Source organism: Balaenoptera musculus, chromosome 13 (genome assembly GCF_009873245.2).
Source record: "Balaenoptera musculus isolate JJ_BM4_2016_0621 chromosome 13, mBalMus1.pri.v3, whole genome shotgun sequence".
Taxonomy (NCBI): domain Eukaryota; kingdom Metazoa; phylum Chordata; class Mammalia; order Artiodactyla; family Balaenopteridae; genus Balaenoptera; species Balaenoptera musculus.
Window position 1 is genome coordinate 58,815,638 of NC_045797.1, and position 23,569 is coordinate 58,839,206.

Here is a 23,569-nt window from a genome sequence, read left to right on the forward strand (position 1 = left end):
TTAACATGTGAATACTGACAAAGTTCTTCATGATACCAATGTTAATTCTGTAGTAGAACTACAAAGGAAAGCAACTTACACCTATATTGTATGTTACCATTTACAAAGCGCTTTCATTTTTAATAACAACCCCATAAAATAGGCAAAAAGTGCTTTCATTTTTAATAACAATCCCATAAAATAGGCAAAGCAGGCGTTTTATAAGCCTCATTTGACAGATAGGAAAAGCGGGCTCATAAGTCAAGTAATTTGCCCCAAGGTCACACAGAAAGTAGAGTCAAATTTTGATCTTAGGTTTTGTGTCTTCAACTTCCTCTCCACTATATTGCATCCTTCTCTGTATATTTATCTTCCTCGGCATTCCATTGCTTACAGCCGTAATGTGGGAATCAGAAATCTAAGACCAAATTACACACTTCAAAAAAAATCTCATCTGTGTGTCTACTGCTGTGCCAAGACCTATGATAGTAAAAAGATAATTTATGTCCCTCACTTCCTTTCAGTAATATTTATCTGAGAAGCTGCACATTACTGCCTGTCAGGTGTGACATCGGTTAACACTGTTTCTACATTTTTTGTTTTTTTTAATGTAGAAAACTTGGTTGCATGTTGATATGGATAGTAATATAAAGGAAGAAAAAGACTTCTAACAAGAATAATAGGGACTCCCCTGGCGGTCCAGTGGTTAAGTCTCCACGCTCCCAATGCGGGGGGCCCGGGTTTGAGCCCTGGTCGGGGGACTAAGATCCCGCATGCACGCCTGGCACAGCCAAATAAATAAATAAATAAATAAAATATATTTTATGACAGGTTTAAAATTTTTATTGTGGTAGAAAGAGTTAATCAATGTTATCTTTATCCTTAAATAAAATGGGATTATTATTTTTTTTGGCTAGAACTGTTCTGCTAATTCAGATTTGTCACTTTCTACTTTGCAGCAGTTAGAAGAAAAGAGTGAAGATCAAGAAGACAAGGAATGTTTGAAACAAGCAATAACAGCTTTGCTTAATGTTCAGAGTGGTATGGAAAAAATATGTTCTAAAAGCCTTGCAAAACGAAGACTGAGGTGAATATTTTCACTTTTTTTATAATCCTCCTTTTCACCCTGAATATTGTGGTATAAATTCAGGGATCCCAGTTCCCTCCTCAAGTAAACAATGAAGAAAATACTTTTAGTGACAAGCTTGGTCTTTCAGAGGAAGTGACATCAAAGCCAAGAGAATTTGTTATTGTTTGAAAAACCTTTCATATTTGTGCATTTTCCTTGCATACTCCCAGACAAGACCTCCTGAGAGTCAACTGGTAAGCTAAAGGAGAGAGAGAGCAAAATGTATTGGGTAGATTTATGTCAACATCATTGTTCTGTCAAAGTAAAATTAGTAGTGTCTTTTATTTTAGGGATTATGTAACTCAAGGCATTAATTCAGATAATATGCTTCCAGTTTCCTAATTATAATATATACATGGTTTTTAGCTTTAGGTATTATCTACTTAAGCATTTCTAGATAAATTTTTTAATCTTTCTTTTTTTTCACTATATTGGGCTACTTTTTAATACTTGTCATTCTAAATATTTCATAGCCATGGTAGAAATAATCATTCTGTAGCTAAATTTTATAGGGTAGAATTTTGTCAATAGTTGTTCTTTTTAGAGCACTAAAAAAATGTCTCCACTGTGTTGCTTTAGTTTCCAAAACTGTGCAATTTTGTAACACTAATGTATTTGGAGAAATAGTGAAAACCTTCTCAGTGCAACTTTTTAAAATATACTTTTGCACTGTCATTTATTTACATGAATTATAGAGTCCCTGTCATCTTTGTACTAACCATGTTTTTTCCTTTATCCTAGTGAATCTGCATGTCGGTTTTATAGTCAGCAAATGAAGGGGAAACAACTAGCAATCAAGAAAATGAACGAGATTCAGAAGAATATTGATGGTTGGGAGGGAAAAGACATTGGACAGTGTTGCAATGAGTTTATAATGGAAGGAACTCTTACACGTGTAGGAGCCAAACATGAGAGACACATATTTCTCTTTGATGGCTTAATGATTTGCTGTAAATCAAATCATGGGCAGCCAAGACTTCCTGGTGCTAGCAATGCAGAATATCGTCTTAAAGAAAAGTTTTTTATGAGAAAGGTACAAATTAATGACAAAGATGACACCAATGAGTACAAGCATGCTTTTGAAATAATTCTGAAAGATGAAAATAGCGTTATATTTTCTGCCAAGTCAGCTGAAGAGAAAAACAATTGGATGGCAGCATTGATATCTTTACAGTACCGGAGTACACTGGAAAGGATGCTTGACGTGACAATGCTCCAGGAAGAAAAGGAGGAGCAGATGAGGCTCCCCAGTGCTGATGTGTATAGATTTGCAGAGCCTGACTCTGAAGAAAATATCATATTTGAAGAGAACGTGCAGCCCAAAGCTGGAATTCCAATTATCAAAGCAGGAACTGTTATTAAACTTATAGAGAGGCTCACATACCATATGTACGCAGGTAAGAAGTATGAACTTGCCTGTCACTTTTATTCTCCTGCTTCAAGCTGATTTTTCTTTGCTGCACAGGTCATTATGCCTAAAATAGAAAGCAAACTGACAGCAAAAGACCTCCGCATTATCAGAATTCATTTTCCTCTGACTAAAAATACCGTCACTTTATATTTCTTTGAAGTTTTGTAATCTTTCTACCACATTTACATATGTTACTTTTAACTTTGCAACCAGCGTTATAAATAAAGTTACTGGGCTAAATTTACCCAGTTAGCCAGTGGCAGAAACAAGACTAAAAGTAGTGATAAATCAGTCATCATTAGGGTCTAAAAATCTTTTTACTCCTTTACCTCTTTTTTTGTTTCTTTTTCATTACTGAGATTATAAAATCAGTAAAAATTCTAATTGATATCCATGATCAAAATTGTGCCGGTAGTACATTATATATACAGCATTGCTTTTTCTTAATTTCCATTCCTAAAATTTATTAAATTTAGCAATCCTGGGAGTCATTGAAGTTTTCAGTATTTTTTGCTTTTTACAACTGATGTTATTTAGAAAACAATTTCACCTTAGCAGGGCAATTTTTAGAGACAAACATAGGAGTTTGGAGGATTCCTAGGAGGTTGAGACATGTTTGTCTGTAAATAGGCTGCATCAAACATAGTGTTTGAGAGTAAGGAACAAATATAATGATCGATTTTTTTAAAGTAATTTTATTTCTTCTAATAAAGTAACAAATGATAATCCAGTGTTCTTCAACTTCCCTACATAGTAGGAAGTTTGACGACTGTAAAATACTGTGGAAAGAGCACTCACTGAATTTAGATTCACACCTTCACTCTATCACAGTTCCTTAAGGTTTTAGAACCTTAGTTTTCATCTCAAAAATCAACGTCACAACAGCTGTCTTAGAATATTGTTGGAAAGAATAAATGAAATATTATATGTGAAAGGTCTTTATAAATATAAACTTATTTTCAAAGAATGCTTTTATTACAAAGACATATTAAATCAAACACAACTCTTATAAGTGCTATTCTTAAATAGTTGAATGTGTAAGTTAACTTCCATCCCCAAACTTTTTGCTTAAATATATTTCTATCTATAGGATATGTGTGTTTCTGGGGAAATTTCTCCAGTTTTTAAAATCCTTCAAATGGGTTCTCAGTTTTCTCTGGAAACTATTCTGGCACCAGTTGAATTTGGTAGTTCTTTTGCTAGTCTTTTCCGTAGTGAAATAATAGTGTTTTCCATAGGCTAATTTTAAAAGCAGTTTGGGCTCTTTAAGTGTATACCATTTGGTAGTAGCAGGCAGTAATGGAAACATGTTGAATATAATGAAAGAAGACTCTGGGATTCCAATTTTACTATTGATTTTTCACCTAGAAACTTCTGTAGTCAGTGTATTCATTTTACTGACCCAAAAATAAAAAATAAAAGTACAGAAAATTTAAATAAGCTGCCGAGGATTCTGCATGAAAAATAGATTATTCTGTCATCTTTTTTTACATATGAAACTTATTTTGAGAGGTACAATTTTCAGTAATTAATATGACCTACCTATTTAGTTGATGACCATCAGCTTCTTTAAGATCTAGAATACAGCTTAAAAAAGTTTTTATTCATTACCTGAAATTTGTAGTTGCAAAATAGTTATTTCTTTGCTACTTCTGAAGGAATTTTTAAGGTTATAAAGGTTCAGGTTATTCTTCTTGCCACGTTATTCTGATTTTTGTGTCTTGGAAGATTCACAGAACTTTTTATCATAAGCATTCTAAACTATTCATCGTTTTATTTTAAGTACCTTTGTTTTGGGTTCTTAGACTATTTAGAGTAGAATTAATCCTTAGATTCTTATCTATGTGAGGCAGAAGTTCTCTTTTTTTTTTTTCTTTCTGTAGAGCAATACAAGTGGCAGGTGCTAAAGAAGACTTACTAGTGTTTACTATCACAAGTCAGTGGTATTTGATTTGGAAAATATTTTCAAATTTCAAAATTTTTAATATAATTGTTTCTTTAAAACTCCTATTGTTAATGATAAAAATTTTCTTTCCTGCTTGCTTTATTTCACAGAACTGACTTATGATTATTAATAAGCAGTTATAGAACTACAATTAAACATTTTTTTTTCGGGGAACTGTGCCTTTTATTTATTTTTTGAATGAGGACACTTTAAAACAAGCAAAACTAGAACAAGCATAGCTTGATAGTTTTTCTTTAGTCTTGGCAGTCTTTTCTACTTAACGTACACAATGCTAGCCATGTCTGTAGAGACAGTGCTTTTGCTATGGTGTTTTATTAGTTACTTTTGATAGTTGCTCTCATTTATATTAATTTTTAGCTGTTGAATAGAATAACTTAAATGATTTTATTTCTAGTTAATATAAAACACTTAATTTATAGAACTTTGCTAAGTTAGGTGTATTCAAATTTAAATTGACAAGATTTTTTACTTTTTTAAAATGTTAAAGTTTTTTTAAAAATTCCTTTCATTAATTTCTTGAGGAATAAAAAGCCACTGTTGGGTTCAGAAGTGTTGTAGCTAAGTTTTTGGACATTTTTCTTTTCTATCTTATTTTGAAGCTTAATTGAATATTTTAATTTACATCATAAATATATTACTAGTGTAACTAAAACCCGTAAGCAGCTTTCATGAATTGTGATTTACCGTACACACCAATAAGTATTAATTATTAGCTTATTTGACTTCTGTAAGGTCTGTGACTGAATGTATTACTGGCAATATAGAATGTGTTTTTAATAGACCATGTATGAACTTGTAAAACATGAAAGCAGCTATTTTTTAAGGTCTTTTCCAGCTCAGATGGACTCTTAGTCCTCACTACAATGATAATAGATCAGCTATTTGTTTAAAGAACTGTTGGTCTGCTCTATTTAATTTTGGTTCAGTTGGTTGATAGGTATTTTATCAGAGAACCTACAGTGCAAGTTGTGGCTTACACTGAAACAAAAACTAAAATTTAACTTGCATATTTTTATTACATTGTATAGAATTATAATAAAAGACATTGGCTGTAATAAATGAGAAAAATCCAAAAACTAATAAGCACTACTTCCAGACATTTTTTAGATTATATGTTGGTCAGAGACATTGTCATAAAAAACAGAAAACTTGTTTAACCTTACTTAATTCAGACTTCATTGTGGCTTCAACCAGCTTGATCACTCGTGTTTTAACAGTAATTTATGAAACAGAGCTATAGATCTTAGATGATCAATCCTTCACTTTATAGACCAAAACCCAAGGCCCCTGAAGTTTGTGATTTGCCAGAAATCATATCAGTTAATTGCAGAAAGAGGACTAGAAATTAGGTTTCTTGACTCTTGAAGTAGAGTATACTTTCTACCATGTTACACTGACTCATGAATTTTTTCATTTTTAGAATATAATTTTTATTATGTATATTGAATAGTAAAAATAAAGAGAATTACTTGCTTGGTTTGAATTGCCAGTAATATAAACAGCTTGTTCACTTCTGGGCAAACACAGGTCTACTATGAAGATATAGTCAGAGTACTGTTTTTTTTCTTATTGAAATAGGTAATAAATTCTGACTATAGATAACTTCTATCTTAATGCATAGATTTTAGTTTATATTTAGATGTTGGTCATTATAATTTTAGTTTTTAACAAAATCCAGTCAGTCTATTGGTGGTGTTTGCTCTGTAAATTTAGGTGAATTAGAAGGTGCTTAACTGTTGCTCAGAAGAATTGCAACAGGGTTTTATGTGGGATCTAATTTATAGTGCCTCAGGTCCAGTATTTCTGGACATACAATAATTCGTTAACTACATCAGAACTTCAGAATTCATCTGAAATGGTGTGGGGGGGAAATTGTCTAGTTAGGTGGATCATTCTGCATCTGGTAAGGATGTGAAGAGACTTTTACCTACAGTAAGAAAGCACAAAGCAATATACATAAAAAGCAGAAGATGAAAGTAGGAATTTCACTTCTGTTACAGAGTTATAGGAAATAATTTAGTACAAATTAATTACTGAGACTTTAAAACAACACGGGTGAAGAGATATTTGGAGATGGTGTGTCTGGTTTTGATAGTCTCTCTTAGAGAAATGAGATGACTGCGGTAGGGGTCTTTCAGAACTGACATTATATGGAAATAAAAGCTTTTCATACTGAAGTGTGGGGAAAAGGTGTTTCCTATGTATGGTAAATTTCTCTTTTAAAGAAAATGGTATTGAAAAAATTTAAGCCAGTTGATATTTTTCTTTAAAGTATTTACTATTTTATGCCCTCATATAGAAAATTTGCAAAACACTGCATTAGATTTCTTTGGAGTTTGTGTCCTATATAAGCTCAGCTCGGGTGTTTTAACTTTTAAAAAAATCTTTTGAACAATTTTTGATCTATAGGGCAGTGCTGTTCTATTTTTAAACTCTCTGATTTTTTTTTAAGTGTTTGTGCGTCAGCATAGCGTCTGTTTCCTTTTTTAAGGAATTCAAGAGTGATTGTTTATAAATCCTTGTTGAGGAGCTTATTGTTTCTTGTAGCGTTTTAAATGGCTGTATTAAAGGGAGAATTATCACATGAACAGACATCCTGATTAACGGTGTTTCACTATGGTGGTTGGGGGAGGGGTATTTACATAAATAACTCTCTATGTAACAAATATTTCATAAATTTATTGACCTTGCCAATAAAAATGTGTTTAAAAAGGATTAAATTTATCACCTCAAATCTAGTATGCTGTATTCTGAACATTAATGTAAATATGCTCTGATTTCCTAAGATTTTGAAGAATTGTACAATAAAATATTACCAAAGAAAATAGCTTTAGAATGAGGGAGACAGGCAGCTAGAAGGCCAGCAGAAAATAGAAAACATGGCTCATATTTGAAATAGCCTGGGCCGAGACCGGGGACTTGATGGTAGAGTTGGCAGGTGCTTGTACACACAGAGAGGTTGGGTAGACGGAGGCAGAGCAGCTAGTGAACATGGTGGACATCTTAGTACAGGGCTTTGAGAGTAGAAAAGAGTGTTACCTAAAATGGTGAAGAAGAAAAACCACAAAGGATGTTTTTCCCATTGCTCATATTGAAATCCATTAGGGGTTATGTTGGAGAAAGAGGTTTGTGGAATTACATCCACTAGCGATAAACAGAAAGAGGAGAATATCGACATAGTTGATTTTCATTTTCTCCACAAATATTTGTGCTTATGTTTTAAAACCAAATCAGCCTGGCTTTTATATTTTTAACGCATTTGCCTTCCATCTGTCTCTGAAACATCACTTTATAATACAGGTAGATAACAGAAGCAGTGTAAAACTTAGCTATTATCATTGTCTGATAAATGTAAGTAGGTACTTTGTTTTCCTACAAAATTATATAACCTGTCCTTATTGACGGGTACTTTTAAAATACCTAATTATCTTAGTCCTTTGTATCATCAATAAGATAAAGGTTTCCAGTGGTTAGTGTGACATTATATGTGTCACTATCACTGAAATGGGGAAATCAATAGAAATAAAAATAGCTTCTGGAATATGGAATTTTGTGCAAAATTTCAAATATAGATGTTATGTCCTCTCTTAATATAAGTTTTTCATTCATTAGCAATTTCCCACTGCTTTAGAAACTAGAAATAGAGCCTAAATTAATACAAGCCTGGGAATATATTCAGCCTTTAAGATGTTTTTTGAAAGTACTTAAACTCTTGCCAATTTTTCTTGGTTTATTTTTAGCTTCTGCTGGTTTTTTCTGTTGGCAAGACTGCTCTAATTTCTAATCAAGCTAAAAACAACTTAAACTTGAGTCACTTTAGAAGTTAATACAACAGTGATGATTGTGGGAGTGTTTATTTCACCGCCAGCTTCAGAAACTCCTCTTCTGAATAGTGTACAGGAAGGTACAGCTGCTACTTCCTAAAATCTGGAAGAAGGCTTAACAAGAATTACAGAATCACAATTAGACTGCTAATTTCTCAATGACTTTAGTGCCTTTAACCAAGATTAGCAGTTTACAGCTTCATTCTGAATTAATCATTTGTGTAAATTTCTACAGTGATTATGTAACTCATGGATTCATTCTTTATATTTAGCTCTCACAGCTTTGGAAACCTTAACAAATCCTTTAATCCATGGAGGTTAGGTGATATGGCAGAAAAAAGCAGTAAATCAGAAATCACACGATCTAGATTCTGGTTCCATCTGTGTCACTCTATTGTGTGACTTTAGGTAACTCTTAGTTACTTCTGTCATATGTAGAAAGGGAAAAACAGCAGCCGCCCTGCTCACTTCACAGAAATCATATGGAATGAATTATATGAATGCTCTTTGAATTCATTACGTAACAGACATCAGGAATTGATGTGAGCCCCTTTGACTGGTGTGGCACTGCGGCACATCATGACTTTCCCAGCATTGTCATCAGTTAGTAAAGCACTGAAATGGCCAGAAGTTTTGGTATAAGATGAAAAGGCTGTTTTAAAATAGTCTGCCTTTAAAAATAGCCAGTTTTCTTAAAACATACTTTAATTCACTTAGAACTTGCTTTTATTGTTTTTCAACTTAAAAGTATCTTTGATATCCCACAACTTTTTAGCCTGACTTAGGTGGCATTTGAGAAGAAATGGATCTGGATATTGATTTTAGACTTCTGGACTAAAATAAACTTTTCTTTTAAAAAAGGGAGAGGTTACCCTTCATTTTGGAACACAGCTCAGGGCTATTTGGAGCACTCTGTACTGAGGGTCTGGCCTCTCCAACAGTGAGAGCTCAGCATCTCTACAGTGGCCACTGCTTTTGCTTCCTAAGGACATGATGTTTTGAGTAGCCTCACCTTTACATATAGATTTGCAGAACAGGAAGAAGATTCTTGAAAGGGAGGATTGTGATGAAACCGATATAAATCTCTGTTTTAAAATCTTGTACAGCCTTCTGTTTTAAAATCTTTTCTTCTGGTTGAGACATTAGTCTTTAACGTTTGAGGAACTCTGTAACTGAAGACAAACAATAAAATACCAACAGAGAGGAAATTACTAAAGGATTGTATCTATTTAAATCACTTTTATCAGTAACCCACTCTAGCCTCAGAAGGTATGAAGCTAAAGGAGAAGAGGGCCATTTAAAACCAATATATTTTTATTATGTAAATTTTTCTTTAACTTAAAAAATTATTATAATCTTAAATTCAAGGTTGTCTGATATTTAAATCAATTCATTATCTTGATGACCACATATACCAATAGATTGGAAATAGATTTCTATTTTATGATAAATCCATGTATTTGATTTTGGCCGGGGGGTGGGGGGAAGTTAATATAGTTACTTTATTTTAAGGCTCAATTTAGGGTGATTCTTAATCAGACAGAATCAGACTAAATAGAGATTTTCCATGCAAATGAATTTGATTCTTGCTAAATCCTATGCTAATAACAGACATTGTATTTCTTATAAAGAATCCATAGTGTGTAGCCTAACAAAAATAAAGGTAGTTGCTACTCTAAATAAATTTATCATTAAATTAGAGCTTACCATTCCATAGTGATGTGAAGTAGGAAAAGGATACTCCCAATAAAAAACTCAAGTTAATGAATTCTCCCCTCCTCCTTTTTAAAGACTCTTACAACTAAATGTGGACCTTGATGAAATTTGAGTTACAGTGAGTGGTGAGTGTTTTTATTATTCCCCATTATGGGAAGATGTCTCCCGCCACCCCCAACTCCCTTTATGCAGATGATAGCCCAGGTCTCTTGTGCTGATGACAGCAGCCTTTCTCCACAACTCTGGGAGAATACTGTCAAGGAGAGACTCAAGTAGGCAGGCCTGGAAAGGTGATCACACTCAGTCAGCTTCCTGCTTTAACTTCATGAAGTATGAATGAAAAGCAAATCCTTTCATGGAAGGGGTTGAAGACTCCCACTCTTATGATTGAACTCTCATTGTGTCTACTTGCAATGAAAGTAATTAAAAGTTGTGAATAGAGCCAAATCAACATATTCTTACACATTTAATAGTTTTAATAACTTATAGGTATTTATAAGCATCTTTTAGCAGTTTTAATTAAGACTTTTAGCACATAAAACAATTTAGAAACTATTTAACTTAATCTACAACATTATAAGATCCAATTTCCAGTTGTATGCTCTATTAACATGATTTGAAGAAATCCAGATAACTAATCCAGATAAACTAGTCTGAAGAGCAGGAAAAGTAATGGGTTATTGCTGTGGCCTTTCTGTTTACAAGGGAGATAAACCAACTGGTGATGTTCTGAGATCCATGTAGCATGTGGAAGCTTGCTTTTATGCTCTGCCTTTCTTCCCTTTGTATTCCTGTGGCCAATAATGAGTTTAATATCAGCTAGTCAGAGTGTGCAGAGGTCAAGAAATAAGTTGATGTAAAATTTTAGTATCAATGATTTTGCCACTAATTTAGGAAGAAACTAAAGTTAGCAGTTGATTTCAAAGTCCAAAGCATTCTGTGTGGTCAAAACATTTTGGGACTTTTAAAATTGACTATTTAATCTCTTTGGAAAATGTAAATAATAGTTTTAATCATTCTGAATAAAAGATTTTAATAAGATATTTTTCCTTTTTCTTCATAGATCCCAATTTTGTTCGGACATTTCTTACAACATATAGATCCTTTTGTAAACCTCAAGAACTACTGAGTCTTTTAATAGAAAGGTCTGTCAATTTAAAATGTTTAAATTCTTTGTTCTTTTTTTTAATGAGATTGAGCTAAGATATGGAAATATATTGAATGAGCTTTAAGTTGTCGTTCATGAATACTTTAAGAAGAAAATCTCTTGGATGACCATTTATTTTATAATAATATGTTAGCTTTGATTATTTAAATACAAAAATAGGCAGACTTTTTTACATGGAAACTCAGTATGTGAAATTTCAAATTTACAGAATTAAGTTAAAGACTATAAAAATGTAGAATTTAGGCTCTGGAAATTCAAATTTTAATGATTTAAATGTTCTAAACAGAATTTTTCAAATATACCACATGTTGAGGAAAATTGAGTGAACAAGTACCGTAATCAAGAAAAGTGTTTCATGTACCCAAAGAGCAGTCAGCTTTTCAGAACTTACCCTTAAAAAGTTTTATGTTGGCTGATTTAGAGTAATTACACAAGCCAAAAATGAATATCATTCCCTTAACTTTATAATCACACTTATTTTTAGACTTTGCATGTACTCTTTATTATGTTTCTAGTTGGTTTTATTTATATTGGCAAGTATTAATTTCTTCTTAAAAAATTAAATCATTAGTCTTTACATTATAGAATCCTCACTTGTTTTCACCGATGTGTATATCCTAGTATTTTTTACAGTGCTCTCTTGATTGTGCTGACTAGTGAAAAGATTTGTAGTTTTCTGTTTGCATAATTTGATATCATTGATCTTTTCATTAGTTTGTTCTGTTTTATGTTAGGTTTGAAATTCCAGAGCCTGAGCCAACAGAAGCTGATCGCATAGCTATAGAGAATGGAGATCAGCCCTTGAGTGCAGAACTAAAAAGGTTTAGAAAAGAATATATACAGCCTGTACAACTGCGGTAAGCATTAAATAAATAACTGAAGTAAATAAGCTTTTGTTGAACTTTTGTTTCAGAGTTAAATAAGGATGTTTCCCAAGCAAGGAGGAAGTACATGTAAAATGAGTGAAGTAAAGAGGAATTATCAGAAATTACTGTATAAGTCTTAATTAACATAGAATTTTGAAAGTGGTAAGCCACTTATAAGATTAAAGTTGACCCTTGAACAACGTGGGGGTTAGGGACACTGACCCTTGGCACAGTAGAAAATCCACAGTCAGCCCTCTGAATCCGTGGTTCTGCATCCACAGATTGAACCACCTGCCTAGGGTGTAGTACTGTGGTATAGATTTATTGGAAAAAAAAAAAAAAATCCAAGTATAAGTGGAGCCGTGCAGTTCAAACCCTGTTATTCAAGGGTCAGCTGTATTTAATTTGGTAAGAGTTACTCTGTTTTCATTTATACCACTCATTGTGATAAATGTTTATGTCCGAGTTCCCATGTAATTCAATTCTTCTTCTGTGTTAATGCCATAGAGTATTAAATGTATGTCGGCACTGGGTAGAGCACCACTTCTACGATTTTGAAAGAGACGCAGATCTTTTGCAGCGAATGGAGGAATTTATTGGAACAGTAAGAGGTATTTTTTTTTTTAAAGTGCCTTAGTTTTATATGTAATAAAAGTACCAATATGGTGACTATCAACCTACATCACTACTGCTCAGTGTAGTTAAGAGGTATTTGTAATAATGCCAGCATAACCAACTAGAAAAGTTTAAAATTTTCGCCATTTTTGACCTACAAATTGTTTAATAATCATCCTGTTGATCCAATGAATTTTCATTTAGTAAATCAACTTACTGATATTTTGGAATTGGATAGAAAAAGTCTCAATTTATGCTGTCTTAACACATCTGAAAATACATGTACCAAAGGATAATTAGGAACTGTTGTGCCATTATAACACCACGATGGAGGTTGACTGGGACACAGTTAGGTGAATAGTGCATAACATATCAGAGAGGCAGCAGAGCACACTGAACTGAGAGCCAAGAAACAAGAGTTGTCTTCTGAACACTGCCACTCATTAGATAAATGACTCTGGCAAAATCATTTTGATTCTTTAGACTTCAGTTTCCTTTTCAGTAACATGAGGAGCTAGGCTTGATCATCTCCAGTTCCCCTTCTAGTTTTAAAGATACTTTGATTGTATAGGTCTAAGGGTGTCCTAGACAAACTTGTTTCTATTTCCATCATACACTTTAAATGAGAATCGAAAAGTAAAGCGTTAAATAATAGTACTTTCATGCATAGTACAAAACGAAGCCACATCAAAAGCTCACACAAGATGAAGGAGTCCTCTGCACTGTTTGGTTTATAAAATGCAAAGTTTGTTAGATTAACAGCTAATGTTGTATGATCTATCATTATAAATCTTATTTGTGCAAGATATATCTTTTTTGGAGAGGATTATAAAATAATATTTTGAACTGAAGTTTAGAACAATAGAGGTGAAAAATTTCTACAAATAAATTACTTTCTCTTATTTAAAAAGGATGTGAAAGAATATATACCAAACTATTAACAGTGGTTATCCACTTGAAGAAAGCTGAGATTGGGATAGGGAATAGGGAAACGGTAAAAGGGAACTTCTTTTTTTTAATTTTGATCATTTGAACTTTTTATAGTAAAGATATATTCAGTTATCACTTATATGATTTTAAACTATTTTTTAAAAATAAAATATTGAGTAAAATGTTTAAATGTTATTTTTAATGTAATGTTATTTCAGGTAAAGCAATGAAAAAGTGGGTTGAATCCATCACTAAAATAATCCAAAGGAAAAAAATTGCAAGAGACAATGGACCAGGTCATAATATTACATTTCAGAGTTCACCTCCCACAGTTGAGTGGCATATAAGCAGACCTGGGCACATAGAGACTTTTGACCTGCTCACCTTACACCCAATAGAAATTGCTCGACAACTCACTTTACTGGAATCAGATCTATATCGGTATGTAATTTGATGTTGAAGCTGCAAAATCCTTTCAAATGAGTTAACTTTTAAAATGAAATGCTGATTTCTGCCATGTAGGATTGTTATAAGACATAAATGAGATAGTACATGAAGTGTCTTGTAATAAGGCCTGATGTATGGAAGGCTCCTCTTTCACTCTCTCATCCTCTTTGCTCTATCTGGATTTACAGCTTCTCTCTTTCTGCAGTCACCCCTAGTTGGTAAAGCTAAGTTCAGATCCTGGCTTTACCAATTGTTGGCTTGGTATCCTTGGGCAACTTTAACCTTCTTGTGTAACTTTTATCCCTCTGCTGCTTAGTTAGCTCAAGAGTAAAATGGGGCTAATGATGGTACCTACTCGTGGAGCTGTTGTGCAAGGTTTAAAATAGTCCATAAAAAAAAAAAAAAAAATAGTCCATATATTTACAGCACGTAGCACATTGCCCAGCACAGAGTAAGGGCTCAATGAGTTAGCTACTGCCATTGTCATTGAGAACATTTAGTCATTGCCATTTAGCCTTTTATAGTTTTCCTACATTGATAAAACTACTATCTCAAAAAAATGTCTGTTTATAGTTTTAAATTTGGACTATTTAGATTTCAAACTATTTAATTTTGTAAAAACTAAATGAAAAAAGGAACTAAATTTATAGATCTCCCACCAAAAATCATCACTGTCCCAAAATCAGTGTTAGAATGTATTTTATTTCTTTCCCAGTACCCTTCCCAGGAGGGATTTTTCCCCCTCCTTTAGGAGGGGAAAAAAAAAAAACATTTATGAATGCAGCGATTACTATACCCTCATTGGACTGATTATTATCACATTATCATTTATTTAAAAGAATTATCCCAATCTACTTTCTCACCCTAATTTGTTAGATAATATTTATAAGTGCTGGGAAAGATACTATGAAGAAATCTCAACCTTGCCCAAAGCAAAATGCTACTATAAAGCAATAAAAAAAAAAAAGTACACAGTACATGCATACAAAATTTTTTTTAAATCTATAGAAAAAGATGCAAAATTATAATGTTTTTGTTCTTGTTTTCATAAACCTTTTATCTCATTTACTTAATAAAACAGTATACTAGAGGGAAAAGTATCACATAGAATTATGTCTTGATGATTTTAGAGCTGTACAGCCATCAGAATTAGTTGGAAGTGTGTGGACAAAGGAAGACAAAGAAATTAATTCTCCTAATCTTCTGAAAATGATCCGGCATACCACTAATCTCACTCTGTGGTTTGAGAAGTAAGTATTACTGATCTTCTTACATTTCATAGCAGTTATGTTATAAATTTCACTGCAATTCTGTTTGTCTCATGTCTTTTTTGTTGTTGGTGTTCCTCTGTTCCTCCTTTTGTTTGCACTGAGTGAATAATTTTCTAATGCAGCATTTTAAGTTATTTTATTAATGATTGTTTTTAGGTTTGCCACATACATCATAATAGAATTAGCTTCAGATTTATACCAGAATTCTAGTGATATGTAGAAATGTTACTCCTCTGTGGCTCTATTCACTCCCTCCCTTTTGTGGTATTGTAATATATGTGACATAATTAACGATGTAGATCTAACAATACATTGTTATAATTATTGCTTTACTACCATTTGCCATTATTTTCTTAGCCTGTTACAGCTTTGCTCTCACCCACTCTTTGTGTAGTTATTGGCAATGTATTTCACATACATTACATTTCTCTATGTTATAGGCCCAACAATACATTACATACACATTATTTTATACAGTTGCCTTTTAAATCAGTTAAGAAAAGCAATAAGGAAAAAAATAGGCATTTATTGTGTTTTTTATAATCATATAATTACCTTTACCAGTGCTCTTTGTGTGGATTCATATTACCATCTGGGGTCACTTGCTTTCAGCCTGAAGAACTTGCATTACTATTTCTTGTATGGTGGGTCTGCTAGCAACAAATTCTCTTAGTTTTTGTTTATATGGGAAGGTCTTTATTTTGCCTTCATTTTTTAAACAATACCTCTATCTTCAAGTTTAACTATTTTTTTCTTCTGCCAGTTCAAATTGACTATTGAGTCCCTCTAGTAAAATTTTTATTTTAACTATTGTACTTTTCAAATCCAGAGTTTCCATTTGGTTTCTTTTATAATTCCTGTGTCTTTTAGGATACTCCCTATTGGTGCACATTGTAATCATACCCCCCTTTACTTTTTAAATCATACTTTCCTTTAGTTCTGTGAACAAATTCAGAATGGCTACTTTGAAATCTTTTTTTGTTAAATCTGACATATCAGGTCTGTCTTGCAGGCAGTTTACTGTTGCCTGTGTTCTCCCCCAGTGAAGCCTGACATTTTAGAGGTTAGAGGGGTAGGGGGCCCTGTGTTCTTGGCTGTCTGGGCTAACTGCCCCCCACCCTACCCAACCCCGCAAGGTTCTCTGAGGAATGAGGGTAGGGGAAGTCTTGGTTCAGATACCACAAACTCTTGCCTCTTACTGAATTGTTGTAAATTTTCCTGAATAGATGTTTCTCTCTCTTTTAAAAAATTTATTTATTTATTTATTTATGTATGTATTTATTTTTGGCTGCATTGGGTCTTTGTTGCTGCACGCAGACTTTCTCTAGTTGAAGCAAGTGGGGGCTACTCTTCATTGTGGTGGCTTCTCTTGTTGCGGAACATGGGCTCTAGGCACGCAAGCTTCATTAGTTGTGGCACGTGGGCTCAGTAGTTGTGGCTCACGGGCTCTAGAGCACAGGCTCAGTAGCTGTGGGTGCACGGGCTTAGTTGCTCTGCGGCATGTGGGATCTTCCCGGACCAGGGATCGAACCCGTGTCCCCTGCATCGGCAGGCGGATTCTTAACCGCTGCACCACCAGAGAAGTCCCAATAAATGTTTCTTTATTTGCCATTTGCTATTAGGGCCATTTCCAGAGACTGCTAGAACTTTATATATATAATTATGTATATAATTTTCACCAGTTTCCCTGAGGAGTAAGTAAGCAGAACTTCTTACACTGTCATGTCAAAAGTCCAGAATCTCAATACAGTTTTATAATTGGAGCCAGATATTAGAGTTTTATGTATTGGCCATAATTTTTATGATCTTGACCCATATTTTTTAAGGGTGATATGAAGTTTCCACAGATCATATTGGCATTATCAGAACACAAGACCAGTGACATAAAGCAATGACTGGAATGTGAGCTAGAGTGTGGATAAAGACCAGAAAGCAATTCCTAACGAGAAATAAGTCATCTGAAAGTTAGGACTTCCTTCTATTTATGTTATTACTTCTTAGCCTCTAAAAAGTAAAACTTTGGAATTTGCCCGCTAACTGTTGCTTCCTGATTTCTTCTTTATCAAGTCAAATAACTACACTTCAGTTGCAGAAGTGCTTTTCCATCATAATAATTAAAAGTTATGTCTATAAAGAGGAAACATAACTCATAAGACATACAGACCATTTTCATTTCTGTCCTATTTTTTAATAGATTACTGAGAAGGCGGCCATTTCCTGATCTTTTTCCTTTCTCTTTTTGCTTTTTTTAATTGTGGTAAGATTTTTTTCAGTGTACAAATACAGTATTATTATCTATAGGCATAATGTCCAGCAGATCTCTAGAATTTATTTATCTTGTGTAAATAAGTGCTAATCAACATGAAAATTTATACATGTTGATTAGCAACTCCCCATTTCCCCCTCCCCAGCCCCTGGCAACCATCACTTTGTTCTTTGCTTCTATAAGTCTATTTTAGATACCTCATATATGTAGAATCATGCAGTATTTGTCCTTCTATGACTGGCTTATTTCACTTAGCATAATGTCCTCAGTGTTCATCCATCTTGTCACATATTGCAAGATTTCCTTCTTTTTGACTGAATAATATTCCATGGTACATATATTTCTCATTTTCTTTATCCTTTCATTTGTAGATGGACATTTAGGTTGTTTCCACATTTGGCTATTGTGAATAGTGCTGCAATGAACATGGGAGTGCTAATATCTCTTTGAGATTACAGTACTTTTGGATAAATACCTAGAAGTGGGATTGCTGATCATATGATAGTCCTATTTTTAATTTTTTTTTGAGGAACCTCCATACTGTTTTCCATAGTGGCTACATCATTTTGCATTCTCACCATTAACACTGTACAAGGGTTCCAGTTTCTGCCTTTTCAGTGGAAGAGGTTCTTGTTCATTTGCCACAGTGGTTTTTAGCCATAGATGTGCATTAGAATTGAAGTCACTTCCAGATAAATCATCCCAGACGTACCTGGTTTTTATAAAAGCTCCACGGGTGGTGTCATTGTGTAGACCTAGTTAATATCAACTGAGTTAAAAAAAGATGTAAACATATTATACTTGTATCATACCTTTTAAAATGTCTAGATAACTAGTTAGCTGGTATATGATTTGTAGACATCTAATGCTTTAATGCATAAACATGTTATGTTTAATTTGATAATAAGGCAAATTTATTTTGATAGTTTTGCAGTGTTTTTTTTTTCAGTGTTAGATCAGCCTCACCAGAGAATAGTGTAATCCACAACTTTACATTTTTGTTAATGTTTAATATTGATTTATATTTATTTTTAACATATGTGTATTTTATTTTTTCTTAGATTGAGTTGTTTACTATCACATTATTGAAAACCAAGTTTAAAATATTTTCTTTACTGATAAGTGATTAGTAAATAAAAATTTTTCTCAAATATTAGAAATAGAGAATAAATGCTCACTGAGGAATTCTTTTTTGAGCATAGCTTCCTTTTAGCTATTTACTTGGATATATATGTACTTTCCAAGGATTCTTGGTATTTAAATGTAAAGAGCTTTTGTTTTCATTGACTTTTTTATTCTTTCTAAGTAATTAAAAATTTTTTATTCTGAACGGTAGTAAAATACTTTCATTCACTTTTTAACATTATAGTGCTTATCTAAAGAGCTGTTCTTAGAAATGTAGTAATTATTTCTGTATGTCAAAGAAAGAAATTAAGCATTAATCACTAAAATCTTACAATTAGATGAAGAATAAAAAGAGGCAGAGAATTCTTAAATTTGTGAATAAGTTTCCCTAGAACACACCCACATCCTAAAGACCAGCATACATTCAACAAGATGATAGACTGATCATAGAACTCCAATACTGAGAGAGAATGCACCAAATATAATAGGAAGAATGACTGACCGGTTGACTGTATCAGTCTGGAAAACAGTGACAGGCAGCACGCCTGACTGAAGGCATTGCCTTCTCTTCCATTCACCTACTATTTACCTGCCATTCTGAATATGTATTCTCTACTGTTACACTATAGCTGCCCTCCATTCCATTTTGTTTGCTAAATTCTTTAAATCATATCTTCGTTGGGAAAACTCCAAATTTTTTAATTCACTTTTTGTCTTTGATTCCCAGATGTATTGTAGAAACTGAAAACTTAGAAGAAAGAGTAGCTGTGGTGAGTCGAATAATTGAGATTCTGCAAGTCTTTCAAGAGCTGAACAACTTCAATGGTGTCCTTGAGGTTGTCAGTGCTATGAACTCATCACCTGTATACAGACTAGACCACACGTTTGAGGTAGGTTTGCTTATCTAAAGGTGTTTTTTCCATTCCCTGTTCTAGGAATCAGGATGTTAACAGTTATGACCTTTAATTTTTACATTCCTCATCTATCTTTTCAGTAACAGCTGAAATGATGGAATTACCTAAATTTTGTATTGAATTGGTTGTTCTTTGTAAATTAGGCAGTCTCATTAAAATGCATTCACAGGTCCTAGCCTAAGTTAGAAGAATAAAAAGATTTCAGCACCTAATTTGTAATATAATGTACAACTAAATGCTCACATACTTGTTTGAGGAATGGCAAGATGAAATAGATTTCTCTCACACACACACACTTGTTCTTTAAGTTTGTACTAAGGTCTATGAAGATAGACTCTTTGAAGCAGTATTATCATTCTTAGAATCAAACTGATACTGTTGTGTTTGGGCTTTACTCTAAGCCTGGCATTTTTTGGCAAAACCTGTGATTCCTTTTGTAAACTTATATTCCCTAAACATTATTTTTTTTTTATTGTAGCAAATACCAAGTCGCCAAAAGAAAATTTTAGAAGAAGCTCATGAACTAAGTGAAGATCACTATAAGAAATATTTGGCAAAACTCAGGTCTATTAATCCACCATGTGTGCCTTTCTTTGGTGAGCATTTCTCCTTAAATTTTTATCGTGTTTCTGGATAAAACAAGACAGTTATTTCATTAAATGACTGAGTAAACACATGTCTAATATACCAGCAGAAAATACTTATTTAACAAATATTTAGCACCTGAATCCCCTTAGAATTTTTCTCTATGAGGACTTTTTTAAGATGAAGCCCAATATGTACATTCCACTTTTTATTTCCATATTGTGCAGCCATTCAATATTGTATAATGCTTACTTCTGTTTTAATATTCATAGAAATCTTTTTTATTGACTTTTAGTAAACCAAACACTCTACAGAAGAGGCATGGCCGTATTTACCCATACTTGATAATCATGCTGCTTATAAACAGTCTCACATGGCTAAAAATCACAGTGCATGTGCCTTTGGGCCCACACCTTCTACACATCAAAATTTTACCTATTCTTTTTTCCTTCCCTTCTGCACCAGAGTAAGGTAGTGCCTTTTCTTTCTTTTAAGACTGAAACCTACCATCTGAATCTTCTCGCTTTCTGTAGGTTCCTCTATCTTATTCCATCATTTATTTCCTGTATTTTATTTATTTATTTATTTATTTAACGTCTTTATTGGAGTATAATTGCTTTACAGTGGTGTGTTAGTTTCTGCTTTATAACAAAGTGAATCAGCTATACATATACATATATCCCCATGTCTCCTCCCTCTTGCGTCTCCCTCCCACCCTCCCTATCCCTCCCCTCTAGGTGGTCACAGAGCACCGAGCTGATCTCCCTGTGCTATGTGGCTGCTTCCCACTAGCTATCTGGGTAGTATTTGGTAGTATATATAAGTCCATGCCACCCTCTCACTTCGTCCCAGCTTATTTCCTGTTATTTTATATCTTCAATATCTCTTTCACACTGGTTTCTTTTCTCTGCTGGTATATATGCTCTGATGATTCTTCCTCTAAATACTTAAAAAATTATGACCTCAATTACACATCTGGTGTTTAGTCTTTTTAGTATGTGGTATATTTTCTTCTAGCCTTTTCCTCATCTCTCTTTATATATTTTCTATATAGCTTTAAGTTATACTTCATGTAACATTGTTATGTCCTGATATTTTTTCAATTGACATTTTTGTTCAGGCTTTATAACCAACCAGTTTTGTACATATACATATTATATATAGTTGTAATTGTGTGACAGGTACACATTGTTTACTTTTTTCACTTACCATATCCCAGATATATTGTTGTGTTTTATTAGTCTTCATAATTACCATTTCTAATGGCTACATGATGTTCTTTAAAGTTGGTATGACAGTTTATTAAACTGTTACCCTATGACCTGACGCATATGTTGTTTCCAGCTTTTTTGCTTTCCTAAATAATGTTATAATGAATATCTTCATGTTTATACCTTTTTTATGTATTTGAGCATATTTTCTTGAGCTAGCTAGCCAATCTAACTAGATAATTTATATCTAGCTGGATATTTCTTGAGCTAGATATTTTACCAGTCTGCCTTTTAGTTGTTATTCTTTGAAATACAGTATTTTTAAAATTCTGTAATCTGTCCATTTTTCCCATTATGATTTCTATTGTTTCTAACCGTAGAAAGTTCTTCCAGTCTAGTAACTTAACATTCAGTCATATTTTCTCCTAGCTTTATGATTTGACTTTTAAAATTATATTTAACTCTTCAATCAAATTGAAGTCTCTTTTAGATATATGAAATATTCAAATTTGTTTCTCGACCAAATTGTTTATTTGTTGACCCAGGTTTATTGAATAAGTCTTCTTCATCCCCATTTACATATGGTACCTCCTTCTTTAAAAAATATTGTTTCCCATTAACTTCTTTTTATTTTATTTTATTTTTATTTTATTGGAGTACAGTTGATTTACAATGTTATATTAGTTTCAGGTGTACAGCAAAGTGATTCAGTTATACCTATATATATATTCATTCTTTTTTAGATTCTTTTCTCATATAGATTATCACAGAATATTGAGTAGAGTTCCCTGTGCTATACAGTAGGTCCTTGTTGGTTATCTGTCATATATAGTAGTGTGTGTGTGTGTTCATCTCAAGCTCCTGATTTATCCCTCCCCCCAGCATTTCCCTTTTGGTAACCATAAGTTTGTTTTCGATTTCTGTAAGTCTGTTTCTGTTTTGTAAATAAGTTCATTTGTATCTTTTTTTAAAATTAGATTCCACATGTGAGTGATATCATATATTTGTCTTTCTCTGTCTAACTTCACTTAGTATGATAATCTCTAGGTTCATCCCATTAACTTCTTATGCTAGTGCCCCAGTCTTAATGATTGGCACTTTATAATCAGTGATTCTCAACCAGGGCGATTTTTGTCCCCCAAGGAACATTCAGCAATGTCTAGAGGCATTTTTTGTTGTTCGAGTTGGGGGGTGCTAGAGGCCTCTAGTCAGTAGGGGACAGGAATGTTGCTAACAGCCTGCAGTGCACAGGACAGCCCGCACAACAAAGAAATATCTAGTTTAAGAGGTCAGTAGTGCCAAGGGTAAGAAATCCTGCTTTAGGGACTTGCCTGGCGGTCTAGTGGTTAGGACTTGGTGCTCTCACTGCCGTGGGCCGGGGTTCGATCACTGGTCGGGGAGCTAAGATCTCACAAGCCACATAGCTCGGCCACAAAAAAAGAAAGAAAGAAAGAAAGAAATCCTGCTTAATATTTATAATATTTTCATATATAATAAGATTGGTTTGTCAATGTTTCTTCAGTATTTTCTTTGTCAATTTTGTCTCTTTATTTTTCCAAATGAACTGGGGAGGGGGAGTGATTCCCCAAAATACAGTTGGAATAATCTATCAATTAATTTGGAAAGAACATTTATGATAATTAGCTTTTTCCTATGTATTTTTGATCATGAATGGTATTCATTTTTTAATAGTCAATTTCCCTTAATTCCAAGAATTATTAATTTCCTGGGATTTTCTAGATATTTAATCATGTCTACCGATAACAATAGTGTCTCTTCTTTTGATTTTATTTCTGTGTTAGGCCTTACAGCATTAGTCACAACTTCCCAAACAAAGGTTAAACAGTAATAAAAACAAGAAGTTCTGTTTTCATCTCTGTTTCAGCAGGGATAGGTATAATTTTGCTATTTGCTTGATTCGATGCTGTTTATTATGTTAAGACAATTTCTTTTCATAGTTATCTTCGGTGTTTTTGTTGGCAGTATACATTTACCTTTATAGTGTGCTGTCTTAGTGAGAGCAAAATGATTTTTCTTATTTAGCAAATTAAAATTATAGGTTTGCTAATACTGAACCTTTCTGTTAACCAACATTAAGCCTTTTTTATTCATGGTGGATTAATCTTTTAAATATACAAATGAATTC

At 33.2% G+C, this 23,569-nt stretch overlaps 2 protein-coding genes across 3 annotated transcripts in view; one reads left to right on the plus strand and one right to left on the minus strand.

The window, feature by feature from the left end:
* SOS1 (SOS Ras/Rac guanine nucleotide exchange factor 1) overlaps positions 1 to 23,569 on the plus strand; it is a 152,499-nt gene that overhangs the window by 108,387 nt on the left and 20,543 nt on the right. For both annotated transcript variants that reach the window (XM_036873665.1, XM_036873666.1), the window contains exons 9-17: positions 939 to 1,066; positions 1,850 to 2,505; positions 11,089 to 11,170; positions 11,928 to 12,050; positions 12,567 to 12,670; positions 13,823 to 14,045; positions 15,182 to 15,301; positions 19,441 to 19,603; positions 20,106 to 20,223. In XM_036873665.1, the coding sequence (XP_036729560.1) occupies positions 939 to 1,066; positions 1,850 to 2,505; positions 11,089 to 11,170; positions 11,928 to 12,050; positions 12,567 to 12,670; positions 13,823 to 14,045; positions 15,182 to 15,301; positions 19,441 to 19,603; positions 20,106 to 20,223 (1,717 nt within the window). The remainder of the gene's footprint in view (positions 1 to 938; positions 1,067 to 1,849; positions 2,506 to 11,088; positions 11,171 to 11,927; positions 12,051 to 12,566; positions 12,671 to 13,822; positions 14,046 to 15,181; positions 15,302 to 19,440; positions 19,604 to 20,105; positions 20,224 to 23,569) is intronic.
* Positions 8,938 to 23,569, minus strand: part of ARHGEF33 (Rho guanine nucleotide exchange factor 33) — a 113,811-nt gene continuing 99,179 nt past the window's right edge. Inside the window, exon 20 of the mRNA XM_036873672.1 lies at positions 8,938 to 9,481. Within this exon, the coding sequence (XP_036729567.1) occupies positions 9,400 to 9,481 (82 nt within the window). The 3' untranslated portion in view covers positions 8,938 to 9,399. The remainder of the gene's footprint in view (positions 9,482 to 23,569) is intronic.